Source organism: Coregonus lavaretus (genome assembly GCF_964263955.1).
Source record: "Coregonus lavaretus genome assembly, chromosome: 33".
Classification (NCBI taxonomy): Eukaryota; Metazoa; Chordata; class Actinopteri; order Salmoniformes; family Salmonidae; genus Coregonus; species Coregonus lavaretus.
In genome coordinates this window covers 21,318,722-21,333,231 of record NC_140020.1, presented here as the reverse complement: position 1 = coordinate 21,333,231, position 14,510 = coordinate 21,318,722, and the positions used below count along the sequence as shown (strand labels likewise).

At 42.4% G+C, this 14,510-nt stretch overlaps 2 protein-coding genes across 5 annotated transcripts in view; one reads left to right on the top strand and one right to left on the bottom strand.

The window, feature by feature from the left end:
• The window catches only part of LOC311108052 (voltage-gated delayed rectifier potassium channel KCNH5-like), a gene marked incomplete at both ends in the record, with an annotated part of 159,808 nt that extends 156,096 nt beyond the window's left edge, over positions 1–3,712 (bottom strand). The window contains one exon of the mRNA XM_084150701.1: positions 3,640–3,712. Within this exon, the coding sequence (XP_084006827.1) occupies positions 3,640–3,712 (73 nt within the window). The remainder of the gene's footprint in view (positions 1–3,639) is intronic.
• Positions 3,713–10,843: 7,131 nt separating this feature from the next.
• LOC311108286 (potassium channel subfamily K member 1-like) lies at positions 10,844–13,978 on the top strand. Of its 4 annotated transcripts, none has more exons than XR_014610500.1 (4): positions 10,844–11,375; positions 11,727–12,131; positions 13,060–13,454; positions 13,609–13,978. XR_014610500.1 is itself a non-coding variant. In XM_084150910.1 (3 exons), the coding sequence occupies exons 1-3, from the start codon at positions 11,039–11,041 to the stop codon at positions 13,308–13,310; spliced, it is 993 nt and encodes a 330-aa protein (XP_084007036.1). In that variant the 5' UTR covers positions 10,844–11,038; the 3' UTR covers positions 13,311–13,967. The 4 variants fall into 4 exon arrangements, 1 of the variants encoding a protein (XP_084007036.1); XR_014610501.1 differs by having other exon boundaries at positions 13,060–13,426; positions 13,621–13,968; XR_014610502.1 differs by having other exon boundaries at positions 13,060–13,426; positions 13,609–13,967.
• Positions 13,979–14,510: the final 532 nt, after the last annotated feature.

Sequence of the window (14,510 nt, the reverse complement as noted above, 5' to 3'; positions counted from 1 at the left end):
CACATTTCCATTTGTTGGCAATGTCAATTCTTTCCATTTTTTTTCAAAATACTTACTTGTATGTTCGCTAGCTGGACAGGCAAACGCAGCCGAGTACTAAAGCGTAAACCAATCCAAACTTGTCTGCCAATCACGTAATCCGTACCTAAGGTTGTAGACAGCTGGTGACAGCTCGAGAAAGATCTCCGTCCGACAAACTGCTATCAGGTAAAGTATTTTTTTGGTTTTTGTAATCTAACTATTTAGTTATAGAAACATGATACCATCAACGCAAGCTGTAAAATGACTCCCACCTTAGAACGCAGCAACCTTAGTAATGTAGCTAGCTTGCTAGTTAGCCAGCTAGTTACAACAAGTAGATTTGTTGCTAGCTAGCAGGACCAGAGGGCTTTATCACTAGTTAGCTAGCATGGCATTCCGGGACAAGGAGTCCCTGTCTGGATCAAGTGCCATTCTGTGACTTAAGCTAATATGCCCTATTTTTTTGCTGTGTTATTGTTTTGGTATCGTTTTAGTATTGAGTATTGTGATGGTATCAAGTATCGTAATACTAAACTAGGGCTGCGTTCAGTACGTTTTTACGTTCTGGAACGTTCAATTGAATGGAATGGTGCTGTACTGAATGACCAGCCCTTTAAACTCCTTGCTTTAAGCCACACCTCGCCACACCCACCAAATGGGAGCAAACGTACCTCAAAGTCTGTTCAATAATGTTTTTGGGAAATTTGGCATTCAGTACAAACTGTTCGGCAACGTAGCAAACGTTGAAGCGAACGGAATGCACCTCTGGTATCGAAGTCAAAATTCTGGTATCGTGACAGCACTACTTGGCAATAATGCCGCGTTCAAAACAACTGGGAACTCTGAAAAATACAGGTCAAATCATGACGTCAGTGATCTTCAGGTCGGAAAGTCGGAGCTCTAGAAAGAGGCCCGAGTTCCCGAGTTGGAATTCTGAGTTGGATGACCGTTCAAATAGATTTTTCCCAGTCGGAGCTCGTTCCCAGTTGTTTTGAACACACTAAAGTCGGAAGTCAGAGATTTCCGAGTTACCAGTTCCGAGTTCCCAGTTGTTTTGAACGAGGCATAAATCTGTGGCCAATCTTTGTCATGTCCACAGACCTGGTGGTGTAGCAGGAAATTCAGGTCATTAAGAACCAAGAGGTTGTGAGTTCTAATCCCAAGTGAGGTATAGTCCCAAGTAATCAGCATTCAGCAGCATACTGTTTTTTTACAGCAATAACACCTTAATTCAGCTGTAAGACTTTCACTGCAACCAGTAGTAGCGTAAAATTACAGCAACTTTTTAACAGTGTAGCATTTCATGGCATAAAAGGAAAACATGGTGGAGAGGGCAAGAACAGGATGGTTCTTCACAACCATCACAGCAGCAGTCTAAAAAAGAACCCTTCCTGATATGCAAATAACCATTTGGTGAAAATGGTTCAACATATAACCCTCACCTGTGACAAAGAACCCCTCAATTACCTTTTTTTCTGAGAGTGTAGCCTAGTCCTGGATGTTACAAATACACTATATATACAAAAGTATGTGGACACCCTTTCAAATTCGCAGGATTCGGCTATTCAGCCACACCCGTTGCTGACAGGTGTATAAAATCAAGCACACAGCCATGCAATCTCCATAAACAAACATTGGCAGTAGAAGGGCCTTACTGAAGAGCTCAGTGACTTTCAACGTGGCACCGTCATAGGATGCCACCTTTCCAACAAGTCAGTTTGTCAAATTTCTGCCCTGCTAGAGCTGCCCCGGTCAACGCTAAGTGCTGTTATTGTGAAGTGGAAACGTCTAGGAGCAACAACAGCTCAGCCGTGAAGTGGTAGGCAACACAAGCTCACAGAACGGGACCACAGAGTGCTGAAGCGCGTAACGCGTAAAAATGGAATGTCCTCGGTTGCAACACTCACTACCAATTTCCACTACCAAACTGCCTCTGGAAGCAACGTCAGCCGCAATGCCAAGTGTTGGCTGGAGTGGTGTAAAGTGCACCATCACTGGACTCTGGAGCAGTGGAATGCGTTCTCTAGAGTGATGAATCATGCTTCACCATCTGGCAGTCTAAAGGACGAATCTGGTTTTGGCTGATGCCTGCCGAATGCTACCTGCCCCAATGCATAGTACCAACTGTAAAGTGGAGGAGGAATAATGGTCTGGGGCTGTTTTTCATGGTTCGGGCTAGGCCCCTTAGCTCCAGTGAAGGGAAATCTTAACGCTACAGCATACAATGACAATCTAGACGATTCTGTGCTTCAACTTTGTGGCAACAATTTGGGGAAGGCCCTTTTCTGTTTCAACATTACAATGCCCTCGTGCACAAAGCGAGGTCCATACAGAAATGGTTTGTCGAGATCGGTGTGGAAGAACTTGACTGGCCTGCACAAAGCCCTGACCTCAACCCCATCGAACACCTTTTGGCCCGACCTCACTAATGCTCTTGTGCCTGAATGGAAGCAGGTCCCTGCAGCAATGATTTTGGAATGAGATGTTCGACAACAGGTGTCCACATACTTTTGGTCAGGTAGTGTAGCGCCGCTTTTACTGACTCATTCACTTCTCAGGTGGTAGCCTGGGGCTGAAACATTAGGATAGGCCATTAGGTAATACTTTCACACCACAAACCAACCGGCTATATCATGACTAAAACGCATTGAAATAACTCACCATACTGTGTATATTGTCGCATGCAATGTATATATTTTCTTTCAAATTCAATTTGCATATAGTCAGTCTAGTAAACATAGCTTTAGCCTAGGCTACTGTGAAGTTATATTGCTGCCTATCCCAAAAGCTACTGCTGTTACATTCATAATAATGAATGCAACCTACTAAAGTATGCCTCATTAACTCATATTAGCCTTTAACACTACCATTAATTATCAAAGAAACAAACTTTGGGGCTTCGTTATGAATTAAAGCATAAATTACGCGTCTTCTCCGAATATGAGCCCCATTTACAGTCATGGAAATACATGGACAATATGTGGAAGTAAGGCTTTTTAGGACACAACCCAATTCAGGCGATAATCATATCCGAGAGCACACATTTTAATGTCAATCAGACTACCCCAAAACATTCGAAGCGCATTGCGAAGGTCCCTGAGAAAACCTTATGCACTACACAGCCTTGTTTAAAAAAATGAATAAGCTAATAAAAAAATACAATTTTGCCTACGCATAAACTTGGCACTTATAGCCTATAGGCTACATCAATACATTGTATGCATCGCATAAAGCGCAGTAAGTTATTATTAAGTGGCACATGATCGTCTTCTGTATAGGGCTATCTATAAACTGCCAAAAGAGGGTGTCTTGGAGTTTTTCAAAGACAACAGTGGCTCCGCTATTCACAGACCTTGCTTATCTAGAAACAAATACGGTATCAGGCTCGCAACTATAGGCTATTGAATCTGCTTATTCACCCGACAAATAATAATAATAATTATTATTATTCCTTATTGCCCTGAAACTTAGGAAATTAATGCCCAGCATCAATTCATTCTGAAAATTGCGTTTGCCATCCTTAGCGAAATTCAACAGATTTGGTGATTGTAGGCTAGTCTACACTTGATTCTACATGCATTTTAACCATTTACTGCTACTGACAGAGGGAACTCTTACCACTTGAGCGCCGGACAATGTTCTCCAAAAAAGTGTTCTGAGGTGCCACCAAACCTCTTTTTCCCCCGTGCATTCTGTGGTCAGGAGGTGTCGTTCGGGGCTGCAAGCTTTATGAAAGCTGGTCGCGAAAGTGAAATAGTCTAGATAAGTATGAGTCTGTGGTATGAAGAAGCTCATGGTAACAATGCACCGAGACTGCCTTGATGTAGATTCTGTATCACAGAGCTATAGCAGCTCCGCAAGCTACGAGCTTGTCCTGGTGCGCCTGCGCTCTCGATGTTTTACCGCAAACCCGATGGCATTGAATCTCAGATGGTCAATACAATGATAACAAGCAATGGCATGATTTTGAGATCCAACCTGTTAGAGAACTCTGCCGAAATGTTCATCCTAGCTATAGCTCAATGCGTTCTTAAACGTATTCTCCCTCATTTTGCAATTCAAGCAACACTGTCCATTTTCTTGCATGAGATTACATTTACCAACAAATAGGCTACATTGTTAGAAAAAAAAGATGCTAAGGAGAACCATATAGGGTTCTTTGGTTTTTCCCCATAGGGGAACCCTTTTTGGTTCTAGGTAGAACCCTTTTCAGAGGTTTCTATATAGGGTTCTTCATAGAACCCCCTGTAAATGGTTCTGCCTAGAACACTCAATGAATAGTTCTTCCTAGAACCCTCTATAACACATCAGGCCTGCAAGTCACATTATGCTGGCTTGCAAAGTGATGTGTAATTCCTAGTGGAATCCAGCCAGACTGAGGATATCCAACTCTTAATCACCTGCAACCTGCATTCAGAATGACTGCCAGGGTATGGGAAGATTGAGTAACGAGACTACCTAAATTACGTGTCAAACTCATTCCACGAGGGCCGAGCGTCTGCAGGTTTTCACTCCTCCCTTGTACTTGATTGATGAATTAAGGTCACTAATTAGTAAGAAACTCTCCTCACCTGGTTGTCTAGGGCTTAATTGAAAGAAAAAATCAAAAACCAACAGACACTAGGCCCTCCATGGAATGTTTGATATGCCTGACCTAAATCATCCAAACTGGAACAACCATCTCAGTAACGTGTACAATAAGTCCAACTACTAACAGATAGGATAAGTATTAGAATTATAAATGTATGTTATTTATCTTAGTGTAGCATAATCAAAGTACATGAAAAAACACAGATATTGAAACAAACAATTCTGAAAATCAACCAGCAATAGAGCATGCTGGGAAATACAATAATGATGGGATTGGTTTTGAGTATTTTACAGTCCCTCCAGGATTTTGCGGGATTTTCTGTGATATTTGCGGGCAAAAGTGCTTGATTTTGCTGCAGCAATTCTGACATTTTGCATGGCAATATGCAATGATTTTGTCCAATTTGTATTAAAAATGCGCTGATGAGGGAAAAGGTTTGTTAATTGAACCATATGTGGTAAATGTGTAGTGATTGGTTGAAACTGCGAGCCCTTTTCTTGTACTGCGGTGATGGGTCAATCACAGAATCCTGGAGGGACTGGTTTTACTCTACACACAGTAAAAATGACACAATCACACTCAACTCTGGTTATTAACACCAACACTGGTATTATTTTACACCACTGAGTGTTAAGTTAATTTAACATATGAATCAACACTAAAAAAATTTAACTGAAAAATCAACACAAGGTAAAATTGGCCAATTTGCTTTGTACCATACACGTACATTACACTGCTGGTTCACTCATATTCCATTCTATTCTCCTACTCTCTGCTCAATAAAATCACAGAAAATGCTAATTTGAAAGACAGAAATCATGGCAAAGAAATCAACTATGTCAGTACTGTTTATGTAATATGATTAAGATAATACCAGATACATGCATATACAGTGCATTCGGAAAGTATTCATACCCCTTGACTTTTTCCACATTTTGTTACGTTACAGCCTTATTCTAAAATGGATTAAATTGATTTTTTTCCCTCATCAATCTACACACAATACCCCATAATGACAAAGCAAAGTTCCCACAGCATGATGCTGCCACCACAATGGGGATGGTGCCAGGTTTCCTCCAGACGTGATGCTTGGCATTCAGGCCAAAGAGTTCAATCTTGGTTTCATCAGACCAGAGAATCTTGTTTCTCATGGTCTGAGAGTCTTTAGGTGCCTTTTGGCAAACTCCAAGCAGGCTGTCATGTGCCTTTTACTGAGGAGTGGCTTCTGTCTGGCCACTCTACCATGAAGGCCTGATTGGTGGAGTGCTGCAGAGATGGTTGTCCTTCTGGAAGATTCTCCCATCTCCACAAAGGAATTCTGGAGCTCCTTCAGAGTGACCATCGGGTTCTTGGTCACCTCCCTGACCAAGGTCCTTCTTCCCCAATTGTGCAGTTTGAACGGGCGGCCAGCTCTAGGAAGAGTCTGGGTGGTTCCAAACTTCTTCCATTTAAATGATGGAGGCCACTGTGTTCTTGGGGACCTTCAATGTTGTAGAATTGTTTTGGTGTTCTTCCCCAGATCTGTGCCTCGACCCAATCCTGTCTCAGAGCTCTACAGACAATTCCTTCGACCTCATGGCTTGATTTTTGCTCTGACATGCACAGTCAACGGTGGGACCTTATATAGACAGGTGTGTGCCTTTCCAAATCATGTCCAATCAATTAAATGTACCACAGGTGGACTCCAATCAAGTTGTAGAATCCTCTCAAGGATGGTCAATGGAAACAGGATGGAACAAGTATTTGATACACTGCCGATTTTGCAGGTTTTCCTATTTACAAAGCATGTAGAGGTCTGTAATTTTTATCATAGGTACACTTCAACTGTGAGAGACGGAATCTAAAACAAAAATCCAGAAAATCACATTGTATGATTTTTAAGTAATTCATTTGCATTTTATTGCATGACATAAGTATTTGATCACCTACCAACCAGTAAGAATTCCGTCACTCACAGACCTGTTAGTTTTTCTTTAAGAAGCCCTCCTGTTCTCCACTCATTACCTGTATTAACTGCACCTGTTTGAACTCGTTACCTGTATAAAAGACACCTGTCCACACACTCAATCAAACAGACTCCAACCTCTCCACAATGGCCAAGACCAGTGAGCTGTGTAAGGATATCAGGGATAAAATTGTAGACCTGCACAAGGCTGGGATGGGCTACAGGACAATAGGCAAGCGGTGAGAAGGCAACAACTGTTGGTGCAATTATTAGAAAATGGAAGAAGTTCAAGATGACGGTCAATCACCCTCGGTCTGGGGCTCCATGCAAGATCTCACCTCGTGGGGCATCAATGATCATGAGGAAGGTGAGGGATCAGCCCAGAACTACACGGCAGGACCTGGTCAATGACCTGAAGAGAGCTGGGACCACAGTCTCAAAGAAAACCATTAGTAACACACTACGCCGTCATGGATTAAAATCCTGCAGCGCACGCAAGGTCCCCCTGCTCAAGCCAGCGCATGTCCAGGCCTGTCTGAAGTTTGCCAATGACCATCTGGATGATCCAGAGGAGGAATGGGAGAAGGTCACGTGGTCTGATGAGACAAAAATAGAGCTTTTTGGTCTAAACTCCACTCGCCGTGTTTGGAGGAAGAAGAAGGATGAGTACAACCCCAAGAACACCATCCCAACCGTGAAGCATGGAGGTGGAAACATCATTCTTTGGGGATGCTTTTCTGCAAAGGGGACAGGACGACTGCACCGTATTGAGGGGAGGATGGATGGGGCCATGTATCGCGAGATCTTGGCCAACAACCTCCTTCCCTCAGTAAGAGCATTGAAGATGGGTCGTGGCTGGGTCTTCCAGCATGACAACGACCCGAAACACACAGCCAGGGCAACTAAGGAGTGGCTCCGTAAGAAGCATCTCAAGGTCCTGGAGTGGCCTAGCCAGTCTCCAGACCTGAACCCAATAGAACATCTTTGGAGGGAGCTGAAAGTCCGTATTGCCCAGCGACAACCACGAAACCTGAAGGATCTGGAGAAGGTCTGTATGGAGGAGTGGGCCAAAATCCCTGCTGCAGTGTGTGCAAACCTGGTCAAGACCTACAGGAAACGTATGATCTCTGTAATTGCAAACAAAGGTTTCTGTACCAAATATTAAGTTCTGCTTTTCTGATGTATCAAATACTTATGTCATGCAATAAAATGCAAATTAATTCCTTAAAAATCATACAATGTGATTTTCTGGATTTTTGTTTTAGATTCCGTCTCTCACAGTTGAAGTGTACCTATGATAAAAAATTACAGACCTCTACATGCTTTGTAAGTAGGAAAACCTGCAAAATCGGCAGTGTATCAAATACTTGTTCTCCCCACTGTAGGTACAGTTTTAAACATGCTCACACCTATCTTTTTAATTGTATCAGATTACTCAAACTCCTGATGTTAAAGTTTAAACACTGAGGTAAACATTAATGCTCAGGCACTATTTAAAAGAAATAAAAAAATTACAATGAAAAAGCTTATTCAGATTCAGAAGGGTTCTATTTACAACAATTATTGCCTTCCAAAGAATCCTTCTTGCCACCCAAAGAATCATCAAAGAGGCCTTTCTTGCAAAAAGGGTTCTTCAGATGAAAATGGTTATTGGCAGAAACCTATCCCTCCATAAATAACCCTTTTGGAACCCTTTTTTCTAAGAGTGTAGCCTAGGATACAGTATATGCTTGCTCCTTCCGCTGGCAAATAAACTTGAAGAGCAGTAGATTGTAAGCTTAATCTACCCCTACTCCTCCAGAAGTGGCAGGTGGAAAGAAGTAGTAACACTTTACATTAGTGCCCTTATTACTGTGTAACTACTCATGTAATTACAATGTAATAAGTATTGTAACTACTCATTATTAAACCCTAGCCACAACCCTAGCTTCATGTCCATATCCCGGTTTCAACCCTAACCTTAGCCTCAACCGCTACTCTAACCCTAGCTTCATGTCCATATCCCGGTTTCAACCCTAACCTTAGCCTCAACCGCTACTCTAACCCTAGCTTCATGTTCATATCCCGGTTCAACCCTAATCCTAGCCTAAACCACAACCCTTACCATAGCTTCATGTCCACATCGAGTTCAACCCTAACCTTAGCCTCAACTGCAAGTCTAACCCTAGCTTCATGTCCATATTCCGGTTCAAGCCTTACCCTAGCATCAAACCTAACCCTATTCCTATCCTGAAGTAACCTTAAGTACAGTGTAATAATGAGTAATTACACGCTGTAATGTTTGTGTAACCAAACATGGACTATAGGCTAGGCTACGTCTCAAATTGCAGGATTTATATGAAATGTTCACCAAGTGTGTGTGAGGAGAGAGAGTGTGAGTGCGTCAATGCATGCACTTATTGTGTATTTCAAGCTTTATGCCAAAAGTGAAATGTCTTGGACTAAAGAGCACTTTCAATGGAGATTCAGAATCATTTTGACAGATGCTCTTATCCAGAGCAACTTGCAGGAGCAATTAGGGTTAAGTGCCTTGCTCAAGGGCACATCAATAGATTTTTCACCTAGTCAGCTCAGGGATTTGAACCAGCAACCTTTCAGTTATTGACCCAACGCTCTTAACCACTAGGCTACCTGCCACTTTTCACTCCAGAACTAGGCTTAATTTGTGTCTGGTAAACCACCCTTATACTGTATGTCTGTTCACTCTGGACACTAGAGAGACTTTTCAAATTCTAAATTCCTGATTTAGAAAATGTGCAAGGCTTTGCTGATGCAAATGCTTAGTTTATCCTACATTACCTCAACTCCTTAACCAGTGTTCTTAAATGGCCTTCAGTATCAAGGTCAGGAAGTAATGTCCATTGTATTGTGTTCAGTGCCTTATGATGTGTTTTCACCAGATACCACGTTGTCATAAAGCATCTCCTAGATCTCCCCTTGTATTTTGTATGTTTCTTCCGATCAGCATGCAAAACAGCTGGTTTGCCTATCCAACAGCTAGCAAGACCTACCCTCCCTGGTCATCGCTTAGCAACTTAGCTGATGTTTTGCATAAAGACTATTTATACTCTTATGAGTGTCATTTGCCTACTTCCTCACATTGCTCTTGCCTTATCACATTAAGGTTAGGAGTAAAGAAGAGAGCATATATATCATAGACATCTGTGGCTTTTTATAAGAACTGAGGAACATGCCATCCAAAACATGTAATGTGTTAGGTTTAGCCACTTTACGTACAGTGTCTCCGATTTACGTACAGAATATTATGAAATGCTCTGAGACCAGGTTGGACCCTGCGATAGACTAGCCTCCTGTCCAGGGGGTGTACTTGTACTTCAAGCTGCCTCTCGCTACAGAAACAGGAGATGCCCTATGAGCAGTTCTGGCTCGCACAAGCCAAGGGTCGTGCAAGGCTATACTTACTGTTTTGATTGATTGTATTACTATTTATTGATTGCATTTCATATGTGTATTTTTATATTATTCTGTTGGGCTCATTTGAAAAAGAGACATGGGTCTCAATATGATTCCCTGTTGAAATAAAGGTTAAATAAATCAATTGCAATTTTGTTTTTTTTTCAAATCCCAGATTGCCTCTTTAAGATACTTTATAAAGAGATCATGCTTATTTTTTTTATGGAATGGTTTTCCTTGAGCACTAGTACAGATCATAATAATCAAAGTGCTGCCATGTGAATGTGATGCATTTGTTTCATTGTTAACATTTTTGTTGGTGGCCCACCTACAGATGGCTTTAATTTAATTTTCTGATGTGAATGTAAAGTAACAAACGAATAGTTTAAATGAGAATGCAGACAATATCTTCCAATGCACCTGTCTCAATCACAGGTCTAAAATATACGTCTTCTGTCTCCCTCTAGTGGGGGAAGAAAGGTGTAGGCAGGAATGGACATATAAAAAATAAAATTCTTATATACAAAAATGTTTTAGACAACAATGTATTTAATTACAAAATAGGATTTTGGGTGTGTGCGTAAAAAATGCTGTCATTCAGGAGAGACTATAAGGACAAAGGTGACGCTTAAACCGACTATCCACAACCTTAAACTGACCCTTACCTTAATCCTAAACTTAATAAATTCTAAAATGAAATATCGGTTTAAGCGTCAGGCGTGTCCTTATAGCCTTTCCCCTGTCATGCACTAGAGCAGCAGAGTGTGACCAACCAGCCAAACCGGGATGACCGGCTGCCCTGCAACCACACACCTCACCTGTTTAGCCTACCTGGTCCAGTGAGAACCAGCGACGTCATGCGTCCCGTCCTCAGGACAGGTCGCGCGTCACCGCGACTAGGGTTGTATCATGGAATGAGGAAGAGAAGATCACACCATCAGGACAGAATCGATTTAGATATTATCTCTCATCACTAACAACTATCAGTAATGTGATATTTAGACATAATAAATCGGCCATATCATAGAATTTGACGGAAACAGTTGTAAGGCAGGTCCAGTTTCAGAATGTTCCGCCAGTGCGCGAGTCTGGTGGAACGACACCGGTCAGAGCTGAGTCTCGCATTGCTGTTGTCAGGCTATGCGCTCTACCTGCTTCTTGGCGCATGGGTCTTCTCAGCCGTTGAGCTTCCATATGAGCAACGGCTGCGCGAACAGCTGGAGACCGTCCGGCAGGAGTTTCTCCGGGACAACGCGTGCGTGTCTGACGAACGGCTCGAGGAGCTTCTGTCCCGCGCGCTGGATGCCAATAACTACGGCGTGTCGGTGCTCGGTAACGCTAGTAAAAACAACTGGGACTTCACCTCCTCTCTGTTCTTTACCAGCACAGTTCTGACCACAACAGGTAGGTTTAGGTGGGTTGGTCCGTGTGATTTTAACCTTTGCTCAAATGTAGTTATTTAAAGTTTGTGTTTCATCTTCTCCAGATGGGTATCACAAAGAAGGATTACAACCAGATAACTGAAAACATTAAGATGAATTGAATAGGCCTGCAGCTTATGGGTTGTTTGAAGTGTCAGGTCAATGTACAATTGGGTTGAGGTCGGGCCATTGTTGAATGCCCCCCCCCCCCCCCCCCCCCCCCCCTGGGGTAAGTGGGTAAGTGGACAAGGGGCCTGTGCCTGAGCAGGGCTGTAAGCCTCCAGGCAAGTTATTGTATTGGCTTTTAAAAAGGTGCGTGTGCATGTTGTTGCAGGTTATGGCCACACTGTACCACTGTCAGATGGAGGAAAGGCATTCTGTGTGTTCTACTCTCTCCTCGGAATCCCCGTCACTCTCCTCTTCCTTTCCGCCCTGGTACAAAGAATTATGGTCCTGGTGACACGCCGGCCTGTGGTGTACCTTCACCTGCGATGGGGCATGTCCAAACCAACGTTGGCCGCTGTCCATGCGGCATGTCTATCCTCTGTTGCAGCACTGCTCCTCTTCCTCCTACCAGCGGTAGTGTTCTGCAGGCTGGAGCCTCAATGGAGCTACCTGGAGTCCCTCTACTTCTGCTTCATCTCGCTTACTACAATTGGCCTAGGAGACTATGTACCTGGAGAGACTCACAGCACCGTTCCCAACTCTCACCGCACGCTATATAAGCTGGCTATTACACGTAAGTTACTATAACACAACCATAACATAACCATAGCAAAGCCATGAACCCCAGCCCTCACTGCTATTTACCTTGTCAAAGATACTAACAAAAAAGCAAGATAGCCTGCCCTACTGCCATGCAACAATAGATTCCATGGATAAGAAATATACAGTGAGGGAAAAAAGTATTTGATCCCCTGCTGATTTTGTACGTTTGCCCACTGACAAAGACATGATCAGTCTATCATTTTAATGGTAGGTTTATTTGAACAGTGAGAGACAGAATAACAACAAACAAATCCAGAAAAACGCATGTCAAAAATGTTATAAATTGATTTGCATTTTAATGAGTGAAATAAGTATTTGACCCCCTCTCAATCAGAAAGATTTCTGGCTCCCAGGTGTCTTTTATGCAGGTAACGAGCTGAGATTAGGAGCACACTCTTAAAGGGAGTGCTCCTAATCTCATTTTGTTACCTGTATAAAAGACACCTGTCCACAGAAGCAGTAATTTAAGATTTTCCATACAATAATTTTTGTAAGAATTGATTTGGTCTAAGGTATGGTTAGCAAAATTTGGTTAATTGAAAAAAGCATACTTCTTTAACCTCAATGTCAACTTGTTTTTACATTGCATTGTTGTTTTTAGCTGTATAGATTGTGTATTTCGGAGGTTGTCAGTGTATTTTGAACGGTTTCAGATAATGTGATTAATCACGATAAAAAATTATTGTGCACTAAAATTACAAAAAGTTAACTAGAGTTAACTTATTAAACTCTGACAGCCCTAATAATAACACAACCATAACCCCAACCACATGCTATAGTCTAGCCATCACTTGTAAGTTACTATAACCATAACAGAACCACCTATGAATTACTATATCAGGTTCATGTGTGATTCATCTTATTCTCCCCCCTTTCTCGTCACTCTCCCTCTGTGTCAGTGTACCTGTTGCTGGGCTTGGTGTGTCTGTTGGTGGTGCTAGAGACTTGTTGTGAGCTGCCACAGCTGAAGAGTTTCACGAGGAGATTCTACAGAGAAAAGAAAGCTCCAGAGTCAGAGACCAGAGACCAGGAGGAGTTTAGCAGCACAGAACATGATCAAATGACTGACCACCTAACTGATCAGCTGACCTTCTCCTCAGTGTCTGCCCAGGCCGCCTCCCTCCGCCAGGACAACACCCCCTGGCAATAGAATAAAATAGATACTTCACTGACTGATGAGAATGGAAATGTGTCTTCTGCCTTCCTCATTCAAACAAATTAGCTACATCCGTATGAATGAGAGATGTGTGGCTAACCAGTGTTGTTGTGGGATTCGCGATTACTCTAGACCAGGGTTTCCCAAACTCAGTCCTGGGCCCCCCCTGGGTGCACGCTTTGGTTTTTGCCCTAGCACTACACAGCTGAATCAAATAACCAAGTCATTATCAAGCTTTGATTATTTGAATCAGTTGTGTAGTGCTAGGGCAAAAACCAAAACGTGCCCCCAGGGGGGGCCCCAGGACTGGGTTTGGGAAACCCTACTCTAGACTATCAAAAAGTTGTTCTTTAAACTGAGACACAGTGATATGATATGACCTGGAACAGCAGTGAACCACAGATTTGATAACTGCACTCAATAGCTCCTATGCATTTTAACCAAGGATGTACATATACATCTTGGTGGGGCAGATTTGATCAAAAACTTGCATAGTATCTTACGGCATTTCAACTTCGAAGGTGTGGGTAAACTATTGGGTTGCAATAAAACAATATGGCCTATTTATGTTTGATTATTATATTGATATAATAATAATGTTTGGAAATAACTTGTTTGCATATACACGTGGGCATAGTTTAATAAATTGGCAAAAAAGTATTATATCCAACCATCTTTCTAAGGTACCGCCCTCTCACAATCTCTTGTAGCTTTCACCATGGCTTTCACTCATATTCATGATTATTTTTGTGAAATCCTCTTGCATAGTCAACATTAGGTGGAGACTGTGTTTAAGAAAAGGATACCCATAGGCTTGGGCGATATTGTCACGTTCGTTGAAGGACGGGTCAGACCAAGGCGCAGCGTGATATGCGTACATGTTTATTAACTAATCAACACATCAACAAAACAACAAACGAAACGTGAAGTCCAAGGTAGATACAACAAACCTTAACCGGAACAAGATCCCACAACTAGACAGTGCCAATAGGCTGCCTAAGTATGGGCCCCAATCAGAGACAACGAGCGACAGCTGCCTCTAATTGGGAACCACACCGGCCAACATAGAACTATACATTTACATTTACATTTTACATTTTAGTCATTTAGCAGACGCTCTTATCCAGAGCGACTTACAGTTAGTGAGTGCATACATTATTTTTATTTTTTCATACTGGACCCCGTGTGAATCAA